Raw genomic sequence first — 27,042 nt, 5'->3', positions numbered from 1 at the left:
ATAGGTGATAGTTCAGTCCAAAATCACTGAATAATACATCTTTGTTCAGTGGAAGTTTGGGGAAATTTTTCATTTTCTTTGCTGTCATTGTTGGTTTTATGTTCCTCCTTCATGGTTGAAACAGGTGACAAGTGATTGATCGCTTCCTGCAGAATATCCTTACTTTCACTAGGAGGAAGATTGCTAAAATAATACTGAGGTACCAGCTCCACGAATCTGGTGAGGAAATAAGACAAAACATTATTATTTTTTTAATTGAGTTTTGAAGCGTTTGAATAGCTGTTTCCAGGCTTGTACAAAAGACACCAGCAACATGCTGATGCATACCGCTACAAAGTTGGCATTTCAACTCAAACCCAAAACTCTCTGCAAGATGTAGTAGTAGTTTGTGCTTTCGGTAGACTGGCACTTAATGTAGTCAGTCTACAGTTCAGGTGATTGTCGTTCAGTTCTCAGTGCCGCAGGTTGCATTAAATAGTAATTTTTCTGGATTTGACCATATTTTTGGTTCCATAAAAGTATGAAAAAGGCTTTCTTATAAACATTGAAAATAGAAAAGATAGGACAGTGAAATGTATTCTCGGTGTAAAGAGATTTTTACAGAGGAAGACTGTAGTCTTTTCTTGAATCCATAAACAGTTGATATGGGGTGATTTAGCTGCCTGGGTACATAAAACATGTCAAGAAAAAGATTTGCTGCAAAATAGCTTTTCAGGGAACAAAGAAATTTCCAGCTAGATTAATCTATGAGTACACTGCTGTGTTAACTCTTCCTTGGTTTTTTTTTCCTGTATATTTTACCTTGTAAGAAACTTTTGCTACTTGTGAGGTGTTTTTTCAATGGATGAATTGATTACAGTTACAGACGCAGACATTGAGGCTTACTTCAGTACCCGAGCAGATCAGCACACATTAGGAAATACAAAAGGCTGACTTAAATGATGTTTTGTTTTGCATGAAAGGACTAGCACGGGCATGAGATCTGTTCTTCCCCTTTTTAATAGTTCTGAGCTCTAATTCAGTGAGTGTTCTGAATAAAAATGAAGACATCAAGCAAAGCTACACACACTGACGGAACAATACTGGTGACAAAGAAATAAAATTTAATCCACGTATATTCACTGGTGAATATAAAAAAGTGTGAAAAACACCAGTTTCTTCCCCCTTCCAGTGATGCCAGCTCCTCTTGCTTGACTAGGTGTGAAGATTGTCCTTTTCTCTTATGCCTGTTTTACTGACGTTTATTTTTCTTTTTTTTTTTTTTTGTAAACCAACATCCCTACCTAGAGTGAATCAGTTATGCTTGCAATGTTTTCTCAGCAGAACCAGAAGGTAGCTATTTTTATGACAGTGATAAAGGAAACCAGATGATGATGACCAGAGTTGACTTCCCCAAGCATTCCTCTCAATCGCTCAATGTACACACACATCCTCACCCTGTCTCTGACTTTTGTGGTAGAGGTATGAGTGAAGAAACAGTTTCATCATTGTTAACTTACAGATGGGGCGATATCTCAGAGACGACTCTGATGGAATTGTCTTCTGATATACTAAACTCGTGGAATAAAACCCACTCAGGAATCCTTCTGGTGTTATAATATGATGAGAAAGGATGAAGCTGGGCCACTTGTCTGTGTGTTAGCATTAAGTAGTTACCCGAGCCATCTACATCACGAGCAATCTAAAAAAAAAAATGCAGAGTTACCCATTACTTAATTGAATGTAGAAGATGCATAGATCAGTGTTTGCCTATTCTATTAAAACCAGTAATTAAACTTGTATTCAGATACTTTCAGCTGGGGAGCCTAAACCTCTGCCCAAATTTCTGTGGCAAAGCTAGGGACTGGATACTATGAAATGAGGCTTAAAGAAAATCTCAATCTGTATATTTGAAAGGAAACTGTCTGCAACAAATGAGGGCAGGCTTATACAGTAAATATCTGAACTTGGTGGTGGGCTTTGAAGGGTCTGTGTGAAAATAGATGTACTCTTAAAGAATTATAAGACTTTAAAATGCAATGTGTGGTCGGGCACTTGAAGTAGTGTAGTTTGGAGGGTTCATTCTTGTATTTAGGTTAGGTGGAGCATAGCAATGTGAAGGAAAGCATGTTTTCAAGTGGGAATAAATCTTTCGTTACAGTTACAGCTAGAGTACCTCATTTGGTTGAGATGAAGAAAGCTGTATATTATATATACTTAAACATATTCAACAAGTCAATTCTCTGTTTCCAGGGTATTTTCACAAAAACATCTTCAAAAAGGAAATAATGTCTGAGAGAATATTACAAGTTAAAGAGTTTTTTGAGGTAAAAGAGTTCTTGAGTGAAAGACGTATTGACAGTTTTCCTCTTGCAGTGAAGTGTGTGGACTTCATGCTGTTATAGCTGAACCCCAGAGAGAAGATTGGAATTGGCAGAAGTGTTTCCCTGATACACTGTGGAAAAAATGGCTTTTATCCTTTCTGGTCATGAAAAGATTTCACTACCTAACTTAAGTTCTCTGGAAGCATTCTATATAAGTTAACAATGCAGTAAGATGAAACCACAATATTTTTCCTTACGTGCATAAAGTAACCAGATAAGAGAGATTTCTTAATGCTTAGTATATTTTCTTTTGATCCGAAGTCCGGTTCTGAAATGGGAAGTTCAGTACGCTTCATAATCTCTACTAGTTCGGCTCTGATAATTTCAGCCATCCTCAGTGCAGAGCAGCTCAGAAAATAATCACGACACCATTTCTCATTACTGTAGTCTGTGGAGGAAAAAACAGTATTTTGGCTTGAAGCGAAGTCTTACTGATAGGTACTATCCACAGATACTGCTCTGTAAAATGCTCTTTGACTGGTGCAATAGATTAAAAACATTTTGGAGTGAGTAGCTGTGTCAGAGCTGTCCAAAATTCTGATAACAAGAAGCATATGGACAACTTGGGCTCGTAGATCTTGCTTGTAAAGTGAGTGGGCAATACTTGATATCCTTACTTAGTTTTGTGGAATTTTAGCTGTATTTTTTCTGAATACAAATACTCAAAATCCGTTATTTGGTCTGTAAAAAGTAATAGCTTCAAATAGAATGAGTAGCAACCCTATTTTCAGGCTTTTGGGATTGAGGCCAAGGTATGGAACCGAAATCCCATTTGTAGTGCTGGTGGTGATCCTGCATGCTGGTAAAGGACAGGTTCCCTTGGACCTCTCTTCAGCATTCAGCATGCCTGAACGTGAAACAACCCTACTGTCCTGTCCTAAGTTTTTACTGAGTATATGCAAATCTGTCACTCTAGTGTCTAAGTACGAGACTGAGGAGAGCTGCTGTCTGCTGTGCAGTCCCCTTGCTTTTATTTGGTTTCCTGTAAATGTGAACTTTACTACTTTCAATTTTTTCCCTTACACTTTCCTTTTAGTTGACAGCTATCAGAAAAACACCAGAACTGTTGGGCTGCTGGGGGAATCAAGTCCCTTCTCAACTGTGTTTATGTTGGTTCACATCTTAAACCTGGATTACATGCTCTTGCGGGGAGAACCATATTTCTGTTCTTGAACAATGTCGCTTCAAATGACAATAGTAATAGTGCTGACGTATCCGTGTTCGATGAGGTACGCTGTCCTAGGTCACTTTCAATTAGTTAATAAACTAATGTTTTCTTGTAATGGCTGCTATCTTAGGTTTCTCTTCTCTCTGCAAATTAGCAATTCTAGAAAGAATCATTCAAAAATGCTTTATGAATGAAATGGCAACAATGTTTGGGGTTTTTGTTTTGTTTTTTTTCCAAATTGGTTACAATGATGTGCTTCGTTTTGTCTGGTATGGGTGCACTTACATTGGCTCGCGGAGTTTGCACTGGCTTCCTTGAAGGCGTTGAAGACATTGATAAGAGTAAAGTGATCTCCTGCAGGGTGTGAGAATTTTCGCCAGCAAGTAAGAGCAATCTCTTCTGTTCCAGGAGGTGCGTGTAAGAAGCAGTTGGGAGCTTAGGAAAAAATCAAGCCAGTGGTTATTAAGACACATAGCTGCATGCACAAATAGTAACTCCACTGATATTTTTCTTTTTTTCCTTTCTCAGTTCCCTTTAATCTTCAGTGTTGAATTGCTGCCGAAGAATCTACTGCATTCACTAAGGTTTTATTTATGTGGATGTTCTTTCAGTCTCTTGTTTAGTTAAACTGTGCTGTAAACACAGAAGAAGGTGAGAAGCTTTCTCCTAGACTGATGCCAAAACTGCTTCATAATGGCATGATCCAATTTATCCAGAATCCAAGCATATGGCTTCTTTAATATCAAAAGAAACGAAATGTACGGATGTAATGCCTTAATTTGCTCATACATGTTTAAATTTGTGCCTTCCAGTGCATTTTACTTCTGTTGTGGTGCTGTGCTACATAATTGTGTCTTTTGAGGTGGTTGAGCTTTTTTAAAAACTAAAATGTGCCTATGCTCAATCATTCACATTTGTTTAATGTACTTAAAAATTCTATCGTAAGTTTAGGCCCACTATTAAAAATCAAGCCAGCTTGTGCCTAAAACCAAGTTCTTCCATAAGGAGAAGAACTAATGCCGCTTGGTGTCGTGTGGGTTCATGTCTTTGCTGCCTAAGACTCCTCACCGGATTCTGGGCCTAGGATATTCCCTCTGGGCAGAGCACAATGATGCCATGCCAAAACATTCTCTACAGGCAAGGTCAAGCTGTGGCTGTCGAGCAGTAGATAGCTCTCAGGCATTGGTCCCGTACTAGGGTTATGCCATGAAACCAGTAGCATAGTGCTTTATGGTTAGGAGGCTGCTGTGGAGAGAAGTGAGACAGCTAAATATTGCTGGAGCCAACGTCGCTGTGTAACGCTGAGACCCGAAAGAATCTAAGTCTAGCCCTGTCCTGCACTATCTGGTGGGATCCTGAGTAGTCATCGTCATTATTTGCTATTTGAACTTCTAGAGTCACCCTCCTCTCAGTTATCCTGAAATCTTCGGTTTTGTGCATCTTTGATGTATTAAGATTTCAATAGCAGCTTTCACAGAATGGATAGGTTTTAAATATCTGGGGTTTAGGTCTTGGTTTGAAAGCTCTGTCACATCAAATGAAAGAAGTTCTATAGTTAACAACCTTCTAACATAAATGTTCTTGCTCCAGACTTCACGTGTCCAGTGTTTGGGGCCAGCTGGTTTGTCTCACAGGGCCATGTAGGAGCAAAGTGATCCATCAGGACAGAATGGTATGGATACTTAAGGTTAGTTAGTTTTAGAAAATATTTAAAGTGGAGAAACAAGATCACAAAGTAATTCTTTGTAGGTCAACAGTTCAGTATTGTTTGTAATTAGGACTTCCCCTAATTTGCTGCTTCAGTCTGTAACAAATGTACATGAATATGAGGTAACAAAGTTCATTTTGAAGGGATGTTCTGTGTATGCTTTCTGAAAAAGGGCTGGAAGTTAATGGGGCATCTGAAGCATGGAATTGGAGTGCTACTTATGAATTCATTACTCGTGTTTCATTGCATGCTTAAAGTAAAGTCTTAAACAGCCAAAGATACTCATTTACTTGAAATAAGGGGGATGCAAGTAACGAAAGTTTGCCTTTGGGTTGCCCTTGTGAATAGACTTTGAAAGAGTCTGCGTGGATTTGGCAGGTGGCAGAAGCCATGCGGTAAGACATTATTTATGGGTACCTGTTACCATGGCCGCAATGGTGAGCATTTCATCAACGCACTCAAATTCACACGAAGCCAGAATTGACTTTGACAGTTGTGGATCCAGGGGAAATTCTGACATAATAATTCCAAATTCAGAAAGGTTTCCATCATTATCCAGGGCTGCTAGATAATCGAGATCTTCCAAAGCCTGCATCAGGCTTTCAGGAGCTAATAAAAAGGACACATAATTCAAATCTTGAGAATGGCTACATATAAATGAATGCCTTAATTCTCATTATAATATTTCAGTTGTGTATTTCCTATGTGGAAGTAGAAGTCAGCTTCTATCATTTGACAATGGGTAAGAAGAAAAAGTAATAAATGAGATGAACGGAAGGCTGAGAACATTCCGGAGGAAGAAAATAATGGATACCAATTACAGGACTGCAAATAACTGTTGATCTTTTTTCTGTCAGAGCAGTTTTTGTCAAAAGTCAAGACACAATGAGTGCTGAAGAGTGTATTGCACCGAGACTATGTCAAAAACTTCCACTGTTGGCAGTCCTCAGGTATTTTTTGTGTGCATGTTCGTTCTTTTTAAAGAGGGGTGGTCACGTTTGAGGGGTGTTGAGAGATACACAACAGCTTTAGGAAAGAGGATTATAACCAAAAGACAAGCATTTACAGAAGTTGTAGCTGTCTTATCATTCTTGCAGGTATTTGGAGTTCTCTTGGTTGCTTTTATTTTTTTTTTTTTTTCATAGTTTCTCATGATGTCAAAAGAAAAATGGGAACATAGTAAAAGAAAGTCTCCCCAGCAATTGGCTGTACTTTCTCACTGCACAAAATTAAATGTTCAATTTTCCCTTATTGTAGGTTATAACTTCCTTACAACCTACATAGGTAGAAGTGAGAACAGTAAGGCAGAAAAAATAATGAGCGAATACAGGAAAATAATTAGGTACATTGAGAGACTGATCTGGGAAAAAAGTGGGAAATAAGTGAATTTGGGCCACACAGTGAGTAGGGAGCGTGAGTATGAGATGGATTGAACAGAGGCAAACATGAAGGATATCATGAGTTAGAGTTCAGCATTTAAGATGGGGGTCTGAGCAGTGAAAGCAGAGGAGAACGAACACTCAAGTGATGGGGTTTGTATCTTAGATAAACGCAAGTGGAGGCCTGCCAGGAGTGTTCGGTAGGGAGGTTTGCTTCTGCATATGTTGAACACTGAGCTTTCAGGCTAAAGTGGTCCACATGTGCTTTTTCTAAAGACTGCTGGAGTACCAACAATTCAGTCAATTTTTCAATTAATTCAGTTTTGATCGATGGCATATTAAGCTTATTCTATGAGAAATACCTCCACAAATCGTAGGTGTATCTTCCCCTTTCACGGATGAGGGTGAATGAAATCAACAACCCACAGATTTGAAGATACAGAAAATGGCTTATACACACGGACACAACTGATGAAAAAGGCATATTTATCATTGCATCTCATCAGTTATTTCTTGATAGACCAAAAGGCGGCATTTGCAGTAGCTCTTCTGAACCTCTCGGCTGGATGGGAGTAAATAACAAAGGAGTTTGACAAAGACTCTCCTTTCTCATTAAGTATCTTGCTGAATTTCTCCTTTACCATTTTTTTCCCCAGTATTTTTCTCTTGCTTTTCTGCATCTGAGGCACTGGAAGACAGAATCAGTTTATGTATCCTAGCCCTCTTACTATTACTGACCACTTTTTCTTTTGATAGATGGTGCCAGAAGAACGTGAAGCATTATTCTGACATTTTTTTCAGATTTTGAAAAAATTAAAGTGTTTTTTCTCAGCGACACTTTGTTCTGCTGAAAGAATGGTGTAATGAATTCAGACCCTCACAGCTGCAGTGATAAGAAAACACATCTGAAGGGACAGGATTAAGCAAATCAGTACTTAAAATGAGAACTTGAGCAGGTTTGTAGGAAATCTGCTGTTGATGAAAGTAGGTCCCTTCGGCAAAACAAGCGTAGAAGAGCTTTGTGTGCAACCACGGAGGCTCCAGTTCTGGGGCTAGAGAGAGTGAGCCTGAAAGCTGAGTAGAAGTTGTCAAGCCTACGCTTTCCAAAAAGTAGTTGCTAGAGCATGAAAGACACTGGTGGAAATTTGGGAACTCTTGAAGTGTGAAGGCTCTTTCCTCCCAGCTCTTTTCAAAGGTAGCTTTCTATTCCAGCTCTTATTGTAATGGTCAATATCTTTTATGAGTGCCAGTTCATTTAAATTCATAACCGCTCTCCTGTCACTGCAGCAACTTCCTCCTTATTCCAGTTTAAGGAACTGTGTGATATTTTCTCTGTGTTTTATGGATAACAAGTTAAATTCTAGTTCCATTGAAGCTGGTGGCAAAAATTCCACTACAGCAGGACTTGGCCTCATCCCCAGCCAAGCATACCCAGCACTGGGAAACTAATGACTGCACTGGCAATTTTTCAAGCTTCTATGGGCTGCTGTCAGTTTGCATATTAATGTCAAAAAAATCTCTAAATAAAAAAAGCAAAACACAACCACAGCTACCCGCACAGGCAGGGTGTCTATTTGTTCTTGTATCTTCATTAGTAGATGACTAGAAATAATTTCTTGCTTGAATTCATTATGAAAAGGAACCTGTCTTTGGCAGGCTACTTCTGCATCATGAAGATTAAAAGCAAAGCGAGCCTGTAAGGAGCTGGTAGGTCACATTTAGCCATCACGCCGCACTTCAGGCGCCCTGCCTTCCTGCAAGAAAGTCTTGAGTTCGGGTTTTTACTTCGTTGGCAGCGAACTGTTAGTTTATTGCCATCAATCTGTAATTAAGTAGTTATAATGAAGTAAAGGAAAAATGGGAAGCAAGCAAGCACCTCTTGTTTTTAACCCTTTTCTGTTACTAATGTCTGAACAGAAAAAATAGTTTATTAACTCCCCTTGCATGAGCTTCTACAGAACCTCTCTGGTGTGTAAATGTGTTGTGACTTCACTTAATTTTAAAACAGTACTAGTTTTCAGAGAAATTCTCTCAGGAGTCTGTAAATTCCTGTTAAATCTGTGGACCTGTTTCATTTCAGTATTAGAGCTCGTATCTCCGCCTGTACAACATGAGGGGTTTCTGTCTAGAGACAACATTTGTTATCAGACATATGAGGTTTAATGGGATAAAAAATGAGCCCTTGCAAAAGCTAAAGCATCTGAGAAGAAAATACTTAGGAAGTTTAAAGAAATGAAAAGTAACAGCTGATGAAGAGTAAGAGTCAGTGACAGGAGATAGATATCAGTGATTGAAAGTACAGGGAGAGTGAAATGGTCATTCAGACATATAGTAATTACTAGGAAATCATGGCACGCTGATTTCCAGAAATCAACAAAGTAGTTTGTGCTAGAACTTACAAAATATATGGTTATATGGCAGCCAATTTCAATGCCCTGATAGCATCAGTAATTTGCATTTTTATGCCTTAGAGTTAGTTGCCTTGAGATTTATAAGCACAATTTACTTCCCTATTTTGCTATGAGTGTTACAAAAAAAAAAAAAAAGACGACTCCCGGAGTTTTGTTGTGCTAGAAAGGACAAGATAGCAACGGTAGATCAGAGCAGGTGAAGGAAGAGTAAAGAAAAAAAAAAAAAAAGAATAGGGCTTTCAGATATGGGTCTGCATTTTGAGGCACAAAATCAATAAAAAGCCATTGTAAGAACAGCAAGCGCTCATTGGAGAGTTCTTTATGGTATGGTTCCTATTTAAATAAATATGATAAACCAGAAGTAGTGTAAATGCTTAGATATGGAAAGCTCTTCTGTAAAGAACAGAAACGTATGCTGTCTTATAGTGATTTCTAGCAAGCGTCATTATTTTTAGGGCTGCTTGCCAACGCCAACTGCTGCCATCGAGGCAAACCGCAAGGCTTTGTGAGTCGACTGCTGCTTTCACAGGAGCAAAGTTAAAAAGAAGCTCTCAAGATGTGTTCTGTACTTTCAACAAGAAACTGTCACATCCCTGGAAGCTTAAAAGGTATTTCCTTATCTGATGTTTTCTTTCCCTTGCCTGTGTTCTTTGGCTACTTAAGACTGGGTTAATCTGGACTTGTTTCAGGAAATCTGACCAGTTTTGTACAAATACAGATCCTACTCTTGGTCATACCTAGGCTTAGTAAAGCAAATATGTAACTAAATGTTATTGTTAGCACAGAAATCGTTTATCTGAGAGTTTCAAGCTGACTTAAAATGATATTCTTTGTTTCACAGTTTTTCGTAACTTTGACATGAACAGAGTAAGTTACGTTTCTATAGGTAGCTGCGCCTTTAATCTTTTCAGTATCGCATCCTACATGGCTGAAATTGAAGTGCTTAAGGTGTGATAAAATAAATACAAAAGTATTATTCTTGTTGCAGAAGGAAGTAAGTGATTAGCGATTTGCCCAAAGTTCTGTAATAAGTGAATATTAGAGACAGGATTGAAACATAAATTTCATTATTTTTAATAGTCTATTTAACTGCTATATCGTGCTTATCTGGGGGATCTACAGGTCCTGTGTTCTGGTCTCCTAGTCTGTGAAAATGTTGAGTATGTAAAATACCTTCTTCTTGATAGATCTTTTCTTTCCACGGAAATAACTGTTATAAAGTTAGAGCTGACATGAATGTCAGGTGAAGGGATGTTGTCTTTAAGGAGCTGATTCACTGCCTGGCAAACCACAAGTTTTTCCAGCCTCTGTTAGACTTAACAGCATGAAGAACTGCCAAAGTAATTACTGCAGGGAGAATAGTTCTGGGGAATGGCGTCTTCTGTTATTGTTTTTTAACGTTGCTCCTTGGATAGCAAACTGAAGATACGGAGAAATCTAGTGCCAAGTTTTCTTCAAATTATGGAAAGATTTTTCTTCTGCAAGGACAAGCTTCTGTGTGCAGGTTTCATCTTGATTCTCTTTTTTCCCCCTATAACTTCCGAGGTAGGATTTTTTATGAGTCTGTCATGCTCTGAAGCCACCAATTCTAGAACTATTATTTTGAAATTGTAGTTATAGTTGATCATTAAAAATTACTTTTCCAAACTCATACTTTGCAGTCTTTCCATTCCCCTTTACGCTGCTTCTTCACTCCTCCAGGCTGGCTGGTAATGGTCCCCACTGTGCTTTTTTGCCAGCAGGGACAGCCAGGACAGAGGCTGACCTGCATTTTCCTAACGTAGATATACCAAGTAATACCTGCAGACGAGGGATAGTGCTGACTGTTTGGTGAAGTTGGTTTTCTGTCTGCTCTGTGTCATCCTCAAAGCGCATACATGACCGTGCAACAAAGAGTGGAATTTGAAGAATATTATATAATGGCATAAAAAATATTTTTAATCACTTTTTTTTTTTGTTACACTCTAATAAATGACATGAGAGTAGTCCTGCTTTAACAGTACTGGGCTACCCCTTCTCACGTTTGGGATGCCCTTTGTGGTACCAGCTCCCTGTACTAAGCAATCGGCCTCATTCAGTGTGGTGTGTGCTCGGTTATGGGGCTGTACGCACTGCCCTGACTCCCCTTCCTGAAGCCTCTTGTCCCACGGGTGCGGGACCGCTGCGAAGGGTCAGGTTGTCCAGTCCGTACTTCGCTCCCTGTGTCTCTGCTGTCTGGTCCTTACCTCCTCCAACTCCTTTTAGGCTTTTCCGCTGATTTGTGCAGTACAGACTATGAAGTATATGGCCATGTCTATGCTATCAGAAAGCTTTTCGTTAGGAGACATATAATACTATTTAATCAATGAAATCCAGAAATTAGAACATCAAAGAATCAACAAGTGAACTTAAGATAATAAATCTGCCATGAAGCGATCTCTGTTGAGCAGACCTTACATGGTACCTTGAGTTTCTGTCTTTGACAGTCTGTTTCTAATGAAAAAACACTCAAACAAGTTTTGTTTCTGAAACAATTTGAAATGATATGCATTTATACAACCCTTGGTATTATGGATATTCTAGAAATATAGTCTCAGTGGGGTTATAATAGCATAGCTCTCAAATGTCATGGTATCCATGACCATCCACAAATATTTTAATCTGAAAATTGTTTACGGTAATTCTGCCTGAATGCAGAATCCACAAACTGCTTTCACCTTGATTTCTTACGGAAATTTTGCATGGCTTCCTCTTTATACTGATTTGCATAGTTTAAATAAGGATCTTCCAGTAATTTACAAAAATACATAATGTTGCTGCAATCTATGGGAAAGGAGTTCCTTTGTCCCATTATATACACAGTAAAGATCTAGCTGATTAACCGATAAAAATGTAAACACATCCCTGTTATAGTGGCACAGGAATTCAAATAATGCACTTCAGAACTGCACTGCCAAATACATTTTCATATGGCTCATGAATTCTAAAAAGGATAACGAGTCTGCTGCATTTGCTCATCTCGATTTTAGCGTGAGTTAAATGCAGCAGCTGTAAGCCTGACATGTTTGTTGCTTTCATAATGCAGTAATGAGTCAGAGTTAATCCAGGCTTTTATTTTTCCTCAAAGAGCAGCAGAAAAAAAAACTTGTTCACATTGCTGTTGAGCAGAAATAAAATGTTTTACTGATGTAATTTTTGTTTCTTTACTTATCTGCTCTATGTTCTCTACTTCATGTACAGGGAATGGACTGTGAAGTACTTCTCTTTGAATTCTTGCTATGGATTTCGGCGTGCTTTTGATTCGTTTGTTCACCAGTTCACGTCCATACGTTACACTGCCATCTCAGTGAAAACATTTTGCTTAGGAGACATTCAGCCTGGGTTAAAAAAACCCCAAGCCTCCATCTGTTTCAATTGCAAAGACGACTTGAGAACGTTAGCTGAACAGAAACAGCGCATAGGAAAGCCTGTGGCACGTGGGAGATGCTGCAATGAGTCCACTGCCTTTACTCAAAGGGAAATCAAGTCCAAGGGGGTGAAGAGACATGGAACAGTCAAGCCCAGGACAAACTGGGCTGGGGAGAAATAGAAAGGCTATTTGTGGTTTTAGTAACTGTATGCTCTGGACAGCGCTTGATTGGGCCAGGTCAAATGAGAGCATGTAGAAATACTGCCATGTATTTTCGTTTGCTTTTTGTGGGGTTTTTTTTTTTGGTCCAGTTGAACTTGTGCCATGTTGGGTTGAGGGTGGGCAAATTGGCTTTGCGTACAGTGGTAGGTAGATGTGAATAAGAACTGTGATGCCCAGGAGTTTTCTTAGGGTCAGAAAAGCCACACTGCTTGTTTTGTGAGCTTTGTGGCTCATCTTTTCCACTTGGGTCTGTATACCATCTCAGAGACCCCTCCTCCTCTTCCTCAGCCTTTTTCATCACTTCAGTGATGAAGATTATCAGCAAAGATAATGAAGCCTTTTGGGGAAGCTAAAATCTCTTGCTCAGGAAAGGATGCTTTCCATCTCTTAGCTCTTCTCTTTGCCTCCTCTGCAACGCTCTCCTGCAGTACATAATCCAGAAACGTGTAGCAACTATTTGACCTTATGACTAGCAATGAAAAAGCTTCAGGGCTACCCTTTAACTGGGTACCGGAGGTATTTGGAGCTGGGCAGCAAGGACGCTGTGGTGTGACTTTAGGGTCAGTCTGTGCTTCTGCTAGAGGACGTCGTGCTGCTTTAGCCACTGGCGACCTGTGTGGCATTGAGTGTGTGCGGCAGGTTGGGGCTGTCTCAGCACAGAATGAGAAAACTTGGGCTTTCACAGGCTGAGATCATTGACCCAAAGCTCTCAGGAGGATGAAGGGCCCAAAAGAAGATTTTATGACTTGAAAGCTTGACATGTGTTTTAAGTTCTGTAAGTTGGTCTAATACAATAACTAACTCCCCTTACAAATGTGCTTACTTCAGCATTCCTGTTTCTTTCAGACAAATGTATTTCACACCAGGTACTTCAAACTGTCTGTATTCTGATAGTGTGAGCTTTATAGTCATCTCTGGAGAATTGTGGTAGGGATATAACTTAAGTGTTAGTAGGAAAAACGTTTGTTGCCTGCTCAGAAGTGGAAAAAAGAAAGCCCCAAGGCAAAGAAAGCCAATGTGTGATCTATCCTAGGATAAAGGAAGAGTTGTACTAGGCAATTAAAGCAATGTTTCAAATGTTTAATTGTGTGGGGCCTTAAGACGGGAAGGAGACCAGGAACTTGTGCAGACTTTCTCGTCTCCTTTCAGTGGACCCCCTACAGTGTTTGTGGGACTTTTTCTTTGTTCCCACAGTTTGGCTAACATTCCTCACCCTGTTTCAGTAATTCCTCAAACTTTTCGATACCTTAACCTCATACGTTTGATCTAGTTAGCAAAAACTTTTTCAGATTTGATGCCCATCCAAGTAAAGCTGATGCATTCATCAGATGCCTTTACTATTTTGTACACGTCAGCGAGATGCTTTCTTCAGCTGCATTATCTCAAAAATACAGACAAAATTTAGAATTCCTACATCTGTGAGATCCTTAAATGCCTCTAGCATTTCATTCGCTCTGAATACCAACTGTCTCCATTGTGCCTTTAAATCCAAAAATACTGAATGCTTTTCCTAATGTAACTTTACCGATTTATTCTACAGTTCAAGAACAACTTTCTTCATATCCAGTAAAAGCACTAACACATTTCAGAATATTTTTTTTTTTTAGCAAAATACTTTCTAGATTTGAGTGGAAGCCAACTGTATTCCATAACCATTTTCCATGAAGGTTTCCTAGATTCAACACAGGAGGTGACACTCACAAGGCCAAAATACTCTGATTCTCATCAGTCTTGAATTAGTTGCCACTCAGACTGGCAATGTTTTCTCACATTTGTTATAGTCATGTTTCTGCTATCTGGCAGATAAGGGAAAAGTAGAATAAATTCTACTTAAAAATTCCACTTACAATCTATCACAACATCCAACAGTGGGAATTAAACTCTTTATGACTGATTAATTACAGTGCACAACACGTAGAAGACAAGTGATCGTTCTAATTTTGTGTATGTGCATGAGGAAAGGGAGGATAATATAAGAATTCTTTCTATTTGCACTTCAAAATTATCATAGATGAGGCTAGCAATAGGTGACATGATCCCCAAACCAGTGCAATCAGTGCTATTTCCCTCACTTTAATTTGCTTCAAATCAACAGCAGAATTTGCAGTGGTACTTGGGTTTTGTGGTAGGTCAGAACAGAGGAGAATATCCTTCTATAGAAAAAGCCCTAAAATATGGAGTCAGAAAAATAAAAAAAACGAAGCAACCGCTTTCTTCACAGTTTTACCTCAAAATTTGGAGTATTTCCTGTCTAGTATTGAAAGTTTATTCGGGTTTATTTTGTAAATAATATTGTCCTGAAGTAACAGCTTATTGTAAATTTGAGGTGGGAGATGCTGGAGGATAAGAAGAAAGCTGGTTTCCTCCAAATATATCTCCTACGTAACAAAAGTAGTTTATTTGGGTTGTAAACTTTTGATTAAAGGAATACATTTTGTTAGATATCTGTACAATGCCTTGTACAATGGGACACAAATTTTCTCTGTGGGTTCCAGGAAAATAATATGAAACCTAGATGAGAAGATATTTGGAATTTTTTTTTTTTTTTTTTTTTTCCATTCCAATTCCATTCAGATACTTTATGGTCTTTTTCTGAGCAAACAGTTCATACATGGTACCGTTTTTCTAAGTGCAACTATTGCATTGTGAACTGTTCTAGCAAGTAAGTGGTAAAAGCAGTGGCAATATTATTACAAGTCCTTCAATAAAAAACAGTACTGTGAATAACAGGAGAAAATAAATCTTTAAATAACTGCACAAATAATAATAATAAAAATATGGAAAAACTGGTGCATCATGATTACCTGGCCTGCTTATCAAGTCACAGTGTCTGAAGCCTGCTATATCCATCCTCTTCAGGAAAAGAACCAAGCTGGTTAGCTTTGATTCCTGTATTTTGGCTGGTAGATGTGGTTTCATTTCTTTGCATGTAAATTCTTCAGGATACAAGCAGAAGAGTTTTGCTGGAAGAGATTTCAGGAAAATTACCTTTTTTTTTTTTCCCCTGCATTGCCGCATCAGTTCTATTAATAATTTGAGCTAATGGATTTAAATTTTGAGCTAATAATTCTACCTGATGAAGACATGCCCAGAATTTGTTTATGCATCTCTGCTTGACTTTTGCTGATAGGCTGCGTTATAATAGAGTCTGCTCTGATTCTAGGATTGTACACCTTTAAATGAAAGAGATATTAAGCATCAGATAAGTAAGAGAAGACTACAAAAATATTAATGATCTGTACTGAACTTTTGTCTAGATCATTTTACAGAAAGTGTAGTAACAGTTTCATTTTTTTTTATGCTATGTATTTCACCAGCTTGGAAATGAGAGCAGTCAGCACTTTGATAAATTGACAGACACTTAGGTTTTGCAATAACTCTGTAAGTATACTCTAAGATAAATATCTTTTTCTGAAGAAAAAGATACTTTACCTTACTAAAGCACAAAATGTATATCTGTGTTATCATCAAGAAAGATTTTTTATTTCTTCCAATGACAGAATCCCAACATTGTCTGATAACATTTTGTTCCATAACTCCAGATTTTTGTCTTAATATTGAAATATGTCAACTCAGTACAGGAGACAAGGACTATAACAAAGATGTACAATGCCCCATTTTATTTTTTTCTTAATTGTCGTTTATTTTGATTACACTGAGGAGCCGGTTCACTCACTGTTCTGACCACCAGAGGATGTCCATAAGCTTCTGTAGCATATGGCAAGACAGACAACATCTGGATAAGGCAACTTTCTAGACACGTCATCTGAATTGACTTTGTCTACTTTAAGCAGGGTTTTAATAAAAAAGATAAAATACACCTCAGTGCAGGTGAAAAATTTCTTTTCCTCCAGGTAAATTTATTATATATCCCAACTGCAAGACTTATGCGGGATTTTGTTCTGCACAAAACTGTTCCCTCTATGTTCAACTGACTTTCAGCCGTATAGATTGAATGTCAATTTGAACTGCTGAGGAAAGAATATTAGTGGACTAAACTTCAGCTGTTAGGACAAAATAATTGAATTAAAGGATAAGAACTGCATAACCAAAGGAGGTGATTTGATGACCATCAGGACTGTGTTGAAACTGATTTGTTCCCATCACTTTGTATTTCTGATTCACAGAAGTCTGGAAGCGCTGAATTTTACTTGGGGCTTCAGATTACTGTGGAAGTGAGATTAATTTCTGTCATCCAAGACAACCGTAGTTTCGGAAATAAGTTGGGTTATGCATGGTCTAACTGAAAACTGCTTTTAGGCTTTTGTTCGTTTCACACACAAGTATGACAACTGTTGTTTTACCCTTGACTTGAGGTTGACGTAGTTTATAACCTCCAAATGAGAACCCTTAAAAATGACAGTTAGACACAGTTTTCTGCAATGAAAATGAGAGGTACTGGTAGTTCCCAAGCTTTTGCCTGAACTGCTCTCAAGGCTAATCAGGATTAATGATCATGGATCCAAAATTTTAGGAACACTTCATTTCCATTTTGGTGATTCAATTCTGAGTTATATAAAGAAACTGTATTATATTGTTTCTTTTGCCTGTTATTGGAATATTTATTTTGACTAGCAGAACGCATTGAAGAGTTACAAAGCCTGTAGTGTAGTGCAGCTTTCCAATTCATGTAATGACTTGTTCCTACATAGTCGCTCCTTCTTTAGGACATCAGTTTTGTATAAATGAAAGAAACAAGAGACGTGTTTGCAGCTGCACTAGTCCTTCCCAGGATGGGGTGGAACAGAAGAACTGAGGGCATACTTAGAATGAACTGTAAAAGGTCAAAGATTAATTTGATAAATTGCAGCATTTTGAGGTACTTAGATGGAAGCACGCCTTCGGCTGGGGCTGCACGACTAGAAGGCGCGTCCCCTGGCTGGTGGATAGGGGATCCCTCTCTGGAGGGTGCACCGGATAAAATTGAAGAAGGTGCCGCGAACCAACGCAGCCTTAGGGAAGGCCACCCTGACAGAAAAACCACTGGCCCTCCAAGTCATGGGGGTTGGGCAGGAGGCCAACCACCTCCTCCCGGAAAAAAAAAAAAAAATAAAAAGTTGCAGAAACGACGAGCATCAACTCGGAGATGGAGAAAATCAGTAATGAAGTGAGGAGGAGGAGATGGAACTGCATCGGTCATGTCTTGAGGAAAAAACCAACAGAAGACTGCGCTGTGGCCCTTGGGACTCCAGAGCACGCAGCCGCAGACCGATCGAAGTGGAAGAACCATGTTCGCGCCTTGTGTGCCTCCTGGCACTGAGAGAATTCAGATCAGATCAGAGATGGAAGCACGTATCTGGAAGGAGCACAAGCAGCTTTAAAAAGAAGTGGTTCCCTATATGAGCATCCCTCGGCTTTATATGATCTGTGGCACTACACTGACTACGAAGGCGTTAAGCAAGGGATGAGGTTGATCTACTAAACCAGGTAATCTGCCAATAGGTAGCTAAGAACTGATTGTATTTCGCTCTATCTATAAGATACTAAAGACACAATTAGGAATGATAGGCCAAAATTAAGGTGAGATGTAATTTGCAAATGGAGTGTGATTAGTTTGGTGCCCAAAGGAGTGGCAGTTTCAGCTGGCAGTGTTAATCTGGCTTCAGAAACTTGAAAATTTTGTTTTCTGACTGAATTTATGAAGTAATTGTGTTTTCTTGCTTGGTTTTCCCATGTCTATGACAGTTGGTAATTTAAATGTTAAAAATGTTATAGAATCTGACTTATGAAAGAATAGAAAAATATTTGATCCTTTAGAAACCATTTGCACCAATCTATTAGCTGCACATTTCCCTTTCCCCCACCCTGAAAAAAAGCTTATGCATAGTTCATTCTTGGCATACTGATTCTGGTGAACTTTACTAACCTTTCTTCTTTCAACACCGACATCAATGACAAAGGTTACATTTTTAATCCAAATCAAAGATTCTCCAAAGCTTGTGGTGAGTAGCACTTTTCTTCGGTATTTTTTGCAGCATTTCTGTTTGTCTTGATTTGGCTTGAGAATTAGGTCATGTTTAGTGGGGTATAAAGGAACTGGGACGAGTTCTCCAAGGTCAGGATTTAAATTAGGCTGTTCCTGTCTGATCATTTGATAAGCTTTTTCAATTTCCTGTAATCAGGAGAAAGATTTTTTTTTTTTTCTTCTGAGTGTGGAAAACAAATATCAATATTTAATTTTAAAGCAAATTTTTAATTCTAAAATGAATTTTAACTACATATCAAACTACAACAACATTTAAATCTTACATGATTAATAATTAAAGGAAAACAAAAGGGAAAAGAACTATGTATGAGAATTTACTGACTGTATTAGACCAGGGAAAAGCTGGGCTGTTTTTTGAAATGTCTTGCTCTCCTCTGCAATTTTGAAAATAGTCTTCTCGGGCTTTAATGATACCCAAACCAACCTCCAGGGGAACACAGATGTGCAAAAATGTGGTATAGGAATAACAAGGCTGAGAAATTAAGAAATGGTCACTAAACTTTATGTATATAGGACATGTAGGATGTATCCACATCAGTCACTTAGTGCCAAAGAGTTTGGTGCAAATTTGTCACGGGGCTGGTAATGCTGCAGCAGGTACTCAGGTGCCTCACGGGTGTGCCCAAAATGTCTTCTCTTCTGCTGCAACCAAAGTCATGCAGGTGGGTGCCCTGAGTGGCGGTGTCCCCTGCGAAACCGCTCTCTACGTGTGCACGGAGCACCCCGGGGCCGGCAACGGGGTGACCTGCACTGCTGGGGCCCGGAGTCAGAACAGATCACAGCAAATCACTGCTCCAGCCCTCTCCAATCCCTATGGTCCCCATCACTGGAAGGGCTAAAATGGCAGAGCCGCTGTTTGGGTCACTTTGGAAACTGCTATTATGTTCTTAGTCCAATTACAATACACAAAAGCATCAACGTATGCTGAAACCTCCCTACGTTACCTTAATTATTATGTTTAAGAAGATACGAGTATTGTAAAGGTTTTTATTGGGTTCCCCCCCCAAATGATTAATAAACTCTATGAAGACCTAATAAAGTAAATAAAAGGTCCCTGAGCTGTGTTAATGGAACATCACCTTTAAAACAGTCCAGAAATTCAGAGGTCAAATATAAATTGTAAAAGGGTTTTTTTTGTTGTTATTGTAGTCTTTTTTTTTTAAATATAAAATCACTTGTGTTGTGAATGACTTTTTTTAAAGGTATACAAAAATCATTCATAGACTTGTTCAGTTTGAAAGGGATTTTTTTTCCCCAAAGTATTTTTATTAGCAAACATTTTTCAAAATTGAAAAACCAGATTGAGTTTCTATTTGAGAGTGCCACTACATTCATAGTAGTTATAGGTTGAAAGTATTGTATAAAAATTCTTATAAAGATATGACAGTGGCATCTAATAGTAAGGCTGGCACCAAGACAATGAATAAATCTTAATGTTCTTAGTTTATTCATGTTTTTGTTCAATTTAAAAGACAGTCGAGTGCCAGGGAACAGTGAGCCATTAGCAATATGAAACTTTAAATCAAGGTTAAGCAAGAATGCATGGGATGTGAACTGTGTGGCAACAGTTCATAACGAGTGTTTTGTTCATCGTGAGAGCGAAAACTAAGTAATCTTCTCGGCAAGAAAGAAATTATTATTTTAGTATTGTGTGGGACTTGCCCATCAAAAAAAAAAAAATTAAGCAGAAATAAAACTTTGTTACCAGTCCTTTGAAATGGAAAGACTATGTGTTTTCTCTCTAACGTTACCTGTTGTAAATATGGGAGCTGATACAGAAAATTCATTAATTCATCATTTGTAAAATTTGTGTCTATGAAGTTTACAACTGGTTATTAGCATTATTAACAGTGTTATATATCCACCCCCCTTTCTACAGTGAAAAGCAATACTACCTGGGTAATTTATGGTAAGTTATCTTTGCATGTGAAAAATCAGTATCTCCTGGGACTACTAGGGTGAATTTGTTGTTCTAAAGCAGATTTAATGATACAAAGTGGAAGGTTGAAGATCACTATCAGGAAATAAATAATAATATTAATTTCAAGTCTTAAAATGTTTATTTGATGGGAGATTGCTTTGTAACGTACTGTGGAATTTTTCTGGGAAGGACGTGATTGTGCAATCCTGGCAGCAGTGTGTTTAGGGCATCTCTGCTGTCTGCAGGGATTCAGAGAAGCCGCTGCTTAGAATAGGCAAGGCCATGCAGATCCCTGGGTTAGCATTGCACCTCCAGAGTGGTATTCGCCTCCTGCTGCTGTGTGCACAAATGGGTGGGAAGTTTGCAGCCATAAAGGAGAATGCAAACGGAAGACCTTATAAGCAGGTTTAAGATAAAAACATTCATGTGAAGTAGGACATTTGTGCAAACTGGACACTTGTCCATTCCTGCAAAACGGGGATAATGCAAAGTGTGAGGTATTGGTTGTGATGTGTTAACTGCCTGCATCCATGGCCCTTGTCTGCCCTCTTTGCTACATTTGCATCACACAGGAGGATGATGGCTTTTCTTTAAGCCTGCAGAAAATCTGATAGTTCCTTGTATTAATTTATGCTATATATATAAAATACAGCATCATGTATACTGTAACTTCTTTGTAGAAAAAAACTGAATTGATAAAAACTGTTGACAGTGTCCAAGATACTGGCAATAAGGTATTTATAGATCATATAAAAACACAGATGTAAATTGTTTCTTGATTAAAATCAGAAATATTGGAATCAGTTAATAACTTACTTGTTCACATGCCAGAAAGATGACGATGTCACCCTTCTCTTTTGTATGGTGTATCTCAAAGAGCAGTCTTAGTGCAGACAGAAAGTGGTCTTTCTGAATGCTGCAAGAGTATACAACCTCTGCGTGGTGTTTGTTTTCCACCCTTATGAAGGGGACGCTGCCATAATAATTCTGCAGTTTGCTGGACATATGAGGCGCAGTGAGTATTACCAGCCTCAGTTCTGGTCTTGATATCAAGACGTCTTTAAGAAGGCAGAGTAACGCATCTGTTGCAACAGTTCTTTCATGCACATCATCCAAGATGATAACACCGTAACAGTTCAGAAGAGGTGAAGACATCATTTCCCTTTGTAGCATATCATCTGTACAGTATCTGCAACGTACAAACAGAAAACTCTACAAAGTTTCTTGGAATATTCAGGTTTGATTGTACGCAATTAATTCAGGGTCTTGGAGACAGCTTAGTTCTTTCTGTTCTAACAAGAAAGATTTGATAAGAACAGAGTCTATTTTGTAGTTGGTATCAGAGTCTCAACTACGTGTTTAAACCCTTCTTTAAGTAGCTAGAAACTCAATGTAATTCAATGACACTAAGTGGCACTATGGTTGAAAGGATGCTCTAGGCAAAAGAAGAAATACTTCTGCCCTAAAATCATAACTTACATTGCCTTTCATCTTCCAGACTAACTAAGCATATTGCATGCCATAACCAATTCTTAAGCTAGGAACTAATACTTTTAGATGAGGAAAAGAAGGTGTGCGTGCACGTGTGAGGCAGTGCCAGAAGCAAGATGAGAGATTAATTCATACTGTAAGGCCCTCCTCACTTTTATCCCTATTATTCCTGCTACTGAAAGTTTTTTAAAAGGATATTCTTTTTTACTGTGTTGCTGAGCACGGCTTTGAATTCTTGACCCAGGTTTCGATGTGTGAGAGGGTAGGATTCCTCTCCCTTTCACATCAGGAGCAGCCTCAGGAAGATGTGCTGCAGGATGAGGTTTACGGAGTTCTCCGTGAAAGAGAAAGGGCACGCGAAAGGAAGAGCGACTGAACTTGATTTTCAGAAGCAGTATCTTCTTCACTGGAAATCAGTGGCTGGGAAAAAGGCTTATGGTCTAGATTTTGTGGTTTGTGCCTGCCATATTAAGGAACCAGAGAAAATAAGTCCCCTAACTTTCACAGAGACTCAAAATCTGAATCCCTGTGTTGCTGCTGTCACCTGCTTATATTTAATACATTAAGTGCATTTCTTATCTCTAAAAATGCTTTTTTCTCTTATTACTGAATATACCCTTTTCTAGCCACGATTTTTGATTGTTTTTAAATTCCAGCTTTACTTTGTGATATATTATCCCATGTTCTCATGGTAATGAGCACTTCTGTAGTGGAAAATGGGGAAAGGAAAAGTAGAATGGGATGGAGGTTACTGAGGTGCTTAATGAAGTTTTGCACAGACAGTAACCTTGCCCACTTAAATCTCCACTACAGTTTAGCACAGAATACCTCCTTCAAGCCTTTTACGGCTTATTGATTGATGACAAAATCTCCAGTATCTGCATTTTAAAATATTATACACAACTTTATAAAGTAGTTTTGTTTTTTTTTTGTTTTCATACTGTATGCAAAAATCTTTTGCAACTATAGCAATGTTCCCCCACGGCTGTTAGGTTATCTGTCCTGACCACATTAGTGGGGTGTAATGAAGAGCCCAAGGACTGGAGTGCTGTCAGCTGCAAACTTTTGCACTTGCAAAGAAATGTAAGCTACATATTAGTTTGAAGGCATTAAAAACCAAACCCACAAACCTCAGGATAGTTTCTGTTGTACAGCAGCTTTCAAACGGGACGAAATACCCTACTTCATGGCCAACGTTGACATCCATTTCATCAGCTACCCGCAGTGCCAGCCACACCGCTGTCTGCTTGTGTACCTGGGTGCACGCAACGACGCCGTGTTGATAGCGGACAGAAAGGCAATACTCAGCGCACCACTGAGGAATCTGTAAGTAAATAAGCAAAGAGATGTATTTGGTGTTTAACACGTTTAGCAGAGACTGTAATGCAAAAGTAGACAGTGTGGAAGAACTAAATCAACCTGAGCACCCGCTGCTTACTGCCTGCCTGACTACTGACAGGTGAGCTGCACCTCCCGCAGCAATTACCTGCCGGGATGAATGTCAAGGCGCTGAATCTCTTAGGTAGGCAAGAGTTGGAGTGGCATGGAGCTGTCGGAGCAGGTCCAGAGGTGGGCCACAAAAATGATCAGAGGGCTGGAGCACCTCTGCTATGAGGACAGGCTGAGAGAGCTGGGGGTGTTCAGCCTGGAGAAGAGAGGGCTGTGGGGAGACCTTATTGCGGCCTTTCAGTACTTAAAGTGGGCCTGCAAGAAAGATGGGGACGGACTTTTTAGCAAGGTCTGCTGCGACAGGACAAGGGGTGATGGTTTTAAACTAAAGGAGGGGAGATTTAGAATAAACACAAGGAAAAAATTTTTCATGCTGGGGGTGGTGAGACACTGGAAGGGGTTGCCCAGAGAGGTGGGAGATGCCCCATCCTTGGACACATTCAAGGCCAGGTTGGACGGGGCTCTGAGCAACCTGATCTGGTTGAAGATGTCCCTGCTCATGGCAGGGGGGATGGACTGGGTGGCCTTTAAAGGTCCCTTCCATCCCAAAGCATCCTGTGATTCTGTGATCCTATGGGCTAGAAGGTTTACCCAGGAATTTCTCAACTGGACTCAGATTATTTCGAATACATTGCAGAAGAGACGGAACTGGCCCGTGGGGAGCAGGTGACACCGGCAGTATCATTACAAAGCATCTCCTGACTGATCCAACAGTGTTAGTGCCGTTGTTGTCAGGGGCTTCTCAGCTGGCTCAGCGATAAACCTGCCCACGCTATGTCGTATGCAGGTGCTTGGCATGAGAAACATGTCCCAGAAAGAAGAGGATTTCAAACTGACAAATGCCACATTAAATATATGTAATTTCAGATTAATTACTCTGTAAACAAAGATAACTGAAACTGAACTGCTCCAGAAACTTACGCAGCAGCTTTCTAATTTATATATTTACAGTAGAAAATCAACACTAGAAAATATTTATGTTATTGTCATGAGAAAGTAAAATTAGATTATAAACTTTATTTTAGTGAAAGTATGAGGTTTCAAATCCTTAATCAACATATATAAGCTAGGTGCATCAGCCACATATAATTTATTTCTGTATAGTTATTTATGTTTCTAAAAATGTTTAAAAAACAGCCAACAATGCATTACATCTTATTAAACATGTTTAAGGACAGTTTAAAAAGCTAATATTTCTTAGCATGTAGTTTATTATTATACTAAGTTTGTTTTGTATAAATTGCAGTCAATAACAAGGGGTAAAGACTTTTTTCCAGACACCAGGTGGGTGTCTATTCTTTTTATAGGAGCATAGGAATTTTCAGTTAGAAGTACGATGTCTCTAGTCAAATATGTGATCTCTAGCAGTGTCCAGCATCAAAGTGTCTGGCAGATATGAGGTGCCCTGCGACAGTAATTATCCTACAGCTTTACCTGCAGGAAAGTGTCCTCCTGATCCCAGTCGTAAGCAGTCATGTTTTGGCTTGTAACACTCGCTTGAAAATTTTTCTCTGCTTGCTGTGGTAACAGACTTAGGTTGTTATATATTATTACAACAGAATTTGATAGTCCTCGTGGATATTTATGTGTTTAGAGTCAACTGAGATCTTGGCTTCAGTGATGTCTTTTAACATGAGTTCTGCAAAGTAATTGTGTATTCTTGGAAAAAGCATTTGCTCTTGGCTGAAGTGAGGGAAAGACCATTACTTCTCCCTGAGAAACAGCCCGGCTGATTTCAATCCTTCATTCCCTGAGAACTTTTTCACCTTCTCTTGTGACCTGCCTGCAAATCCACTGTATTTCTTCCCTGATATAGCACTAATCAGAACCAAAACACTCTTTCCAAGTAAGAATATGCATTAAATCCAACATAGGCATTGCAGAGCCTACCATTTCCCCTGGGCATTCAATGTGATGATGGACAAAAAGAGGATAAAATGACAGGTTTAGTCACTATTAGGGAGGAGGCAATAAAATTTTCCAGTGGAACAAAATAGTGGCCAGCCAAATGTAGAAAGAATGATTTATTGATAAAATACTAGAGCAATCTGAAATAAGTCCTAAAGTATTTTAGACTTAGGCTTGGCCTCTCTGAAGACAGTAGAAATACACCTGTAATTTCAGGAGGGAAGGATTGACCTGATACATTCTGTAACACATTTTAATGTATATAGTTGATAGTTTTTCAAGTTGAGATGTGATGTTGTGATATACAAACAAAGCAATGATTTCCAGTGCACGTACTGGTAGACACAAGAACATTTTATACAGAATTTTTCTAAGGTTATGTGTATATTTGGTTCTGAAGTTTAACCTATAGTAGTTAACGCATGTGGCCTTCAGTGTTCAGAAAGGGCTTGATTTTTTAGATTTAGTATTTAGTACACAAAAAGTTGTAGTTTGAGGTTTTTGTTAGTTGTTTATGATGCTGTGCCAGACAATCACAGTGCGAGAGGTGTTACGCTTCAGTACTCAACTTACCCTGAAGTCCAAAAGACATCATCAACCAAGTGAAAATGGCTTGTAACGGACAAACGTAAAGTAAGTGTCAATTGTTTGTGAATAGTTGAAGAAAGTTATTTAAATGTATGCTTTTTTATATATACATATATTTACACCTATATTTGACTGCATTAATCTTTTGTCACCTTCTGTATTTCACTTTCCCTCTCTGGCCTTAATATCTCCGATTACAACAGACGGCTGCACATCTGCTTCTACACTGAGAACTGCTAAACTCAATACAACTATGTGTGCGTACACCGCAGCTGAACTCTTCAGAACTGGATGTTATTATATTGCAACACCACGCAGCACTCAGCATAGCAACAGTCCACTACTAACAGAGACCAGATACTGGTGTAATATAAGTCTAGATATTAATGTGCCTGGTATAAATAAAGGGCAACAGCAGTGAATAGTAAATTCATTGCAAAAAGTTTTTTCTGTTTTAAAAATATGTAATACTAGTAAGATAGTAATAGTAACTCCGAAAAGTGTACAACATTAAATGTTCTAAAAATAATTTCAAACAAACCCAACCAAGTATGTTGTACTGACCTGGGAGCTCTTGCCAGTCTTAGCATCTCCTGACACAATCACAATTTGATTATGAAGCAGACTTTCCATAAAAGTATATTTCTCTTTCCACACTGGAAGTTCTTCTCTCTCTTTCATAAGTTTGTAATAACGGGAAGAGTAAGGCAAGCCATCAAAAGGATTAAGCTCTAAATCTCCACATACTAGTAGTTCCTCTTCATCACCATTGCTGCAGTCAAGTAATTCTGAAAAGCAGTGGATTTCTGGAGAAAAGGTTAAAGACTCCATTTTTCTTACATATATTATTCCTAGCAAAACCACATTAGTAATGGAAGGAGTCCTTTGCATTGATTGATCATTCAGGCCCCCTAACCCTTAGGAAATCCATTTCTGCTTGCTTCAGGATCAGTATTTCCCAGCTCTTCTGTTTACAAGTTCAGTCTTGGGGTCCAGCTGCCGCCTTTGTAGTCTGTCACACTTCAAGTGGCTTAACCCGAATGAGCCTCGAGAAAATATA

At 38.8% G+C, this 27,042-nt stretch overlaps 1 protein-coding gene across 1 annotated transcript; it reads right to left on the bottom strand.

Moving 5' to 3' along the window:
• Positions 1–26,813, bottom strand: DHX32 (DEAH-box helicase 32 (putative); the record flags this gene model as incomplete). Its single annotated transcript, XM_082309627.1, has 11 exons — positions 1–216; positions 1,500–1,681; positions 2,561–2,751; positions 3,817–3,966; positions 5,657–5,848; positions 15,444–15,602; positions 15,713–15,812; positions 18,506–18,751; positions 21,363–21,735; positions 23,168–23,361; positions 26,547–26,813. 11 exons carry the CDS (start codon positions 26,811–26,813, stop codon positions 24–26), a joined length of 2,247 nt encoding a protein of 748 aa, XP_082165753.1. The 3' UTR covers positions 1–23.
• Positions 26,814–27,042: the final 229 nt, after the last annotated feature.

Source organism: Platalea leucorodia (assembly GCF_965183815.1).
Source record: "Platalea leucorodia genome assembly, chromosome: 4".
NCBI classification, from domain to species: Eukaryota; Metazoa; Chordata; class Aves; order Pelecaniformes; family Threskiornithidae; genus Platalea; species Platalea leucorodia.
This window is presented reverse-complemented; position numbering and strand designations above follow the sequence as displayed.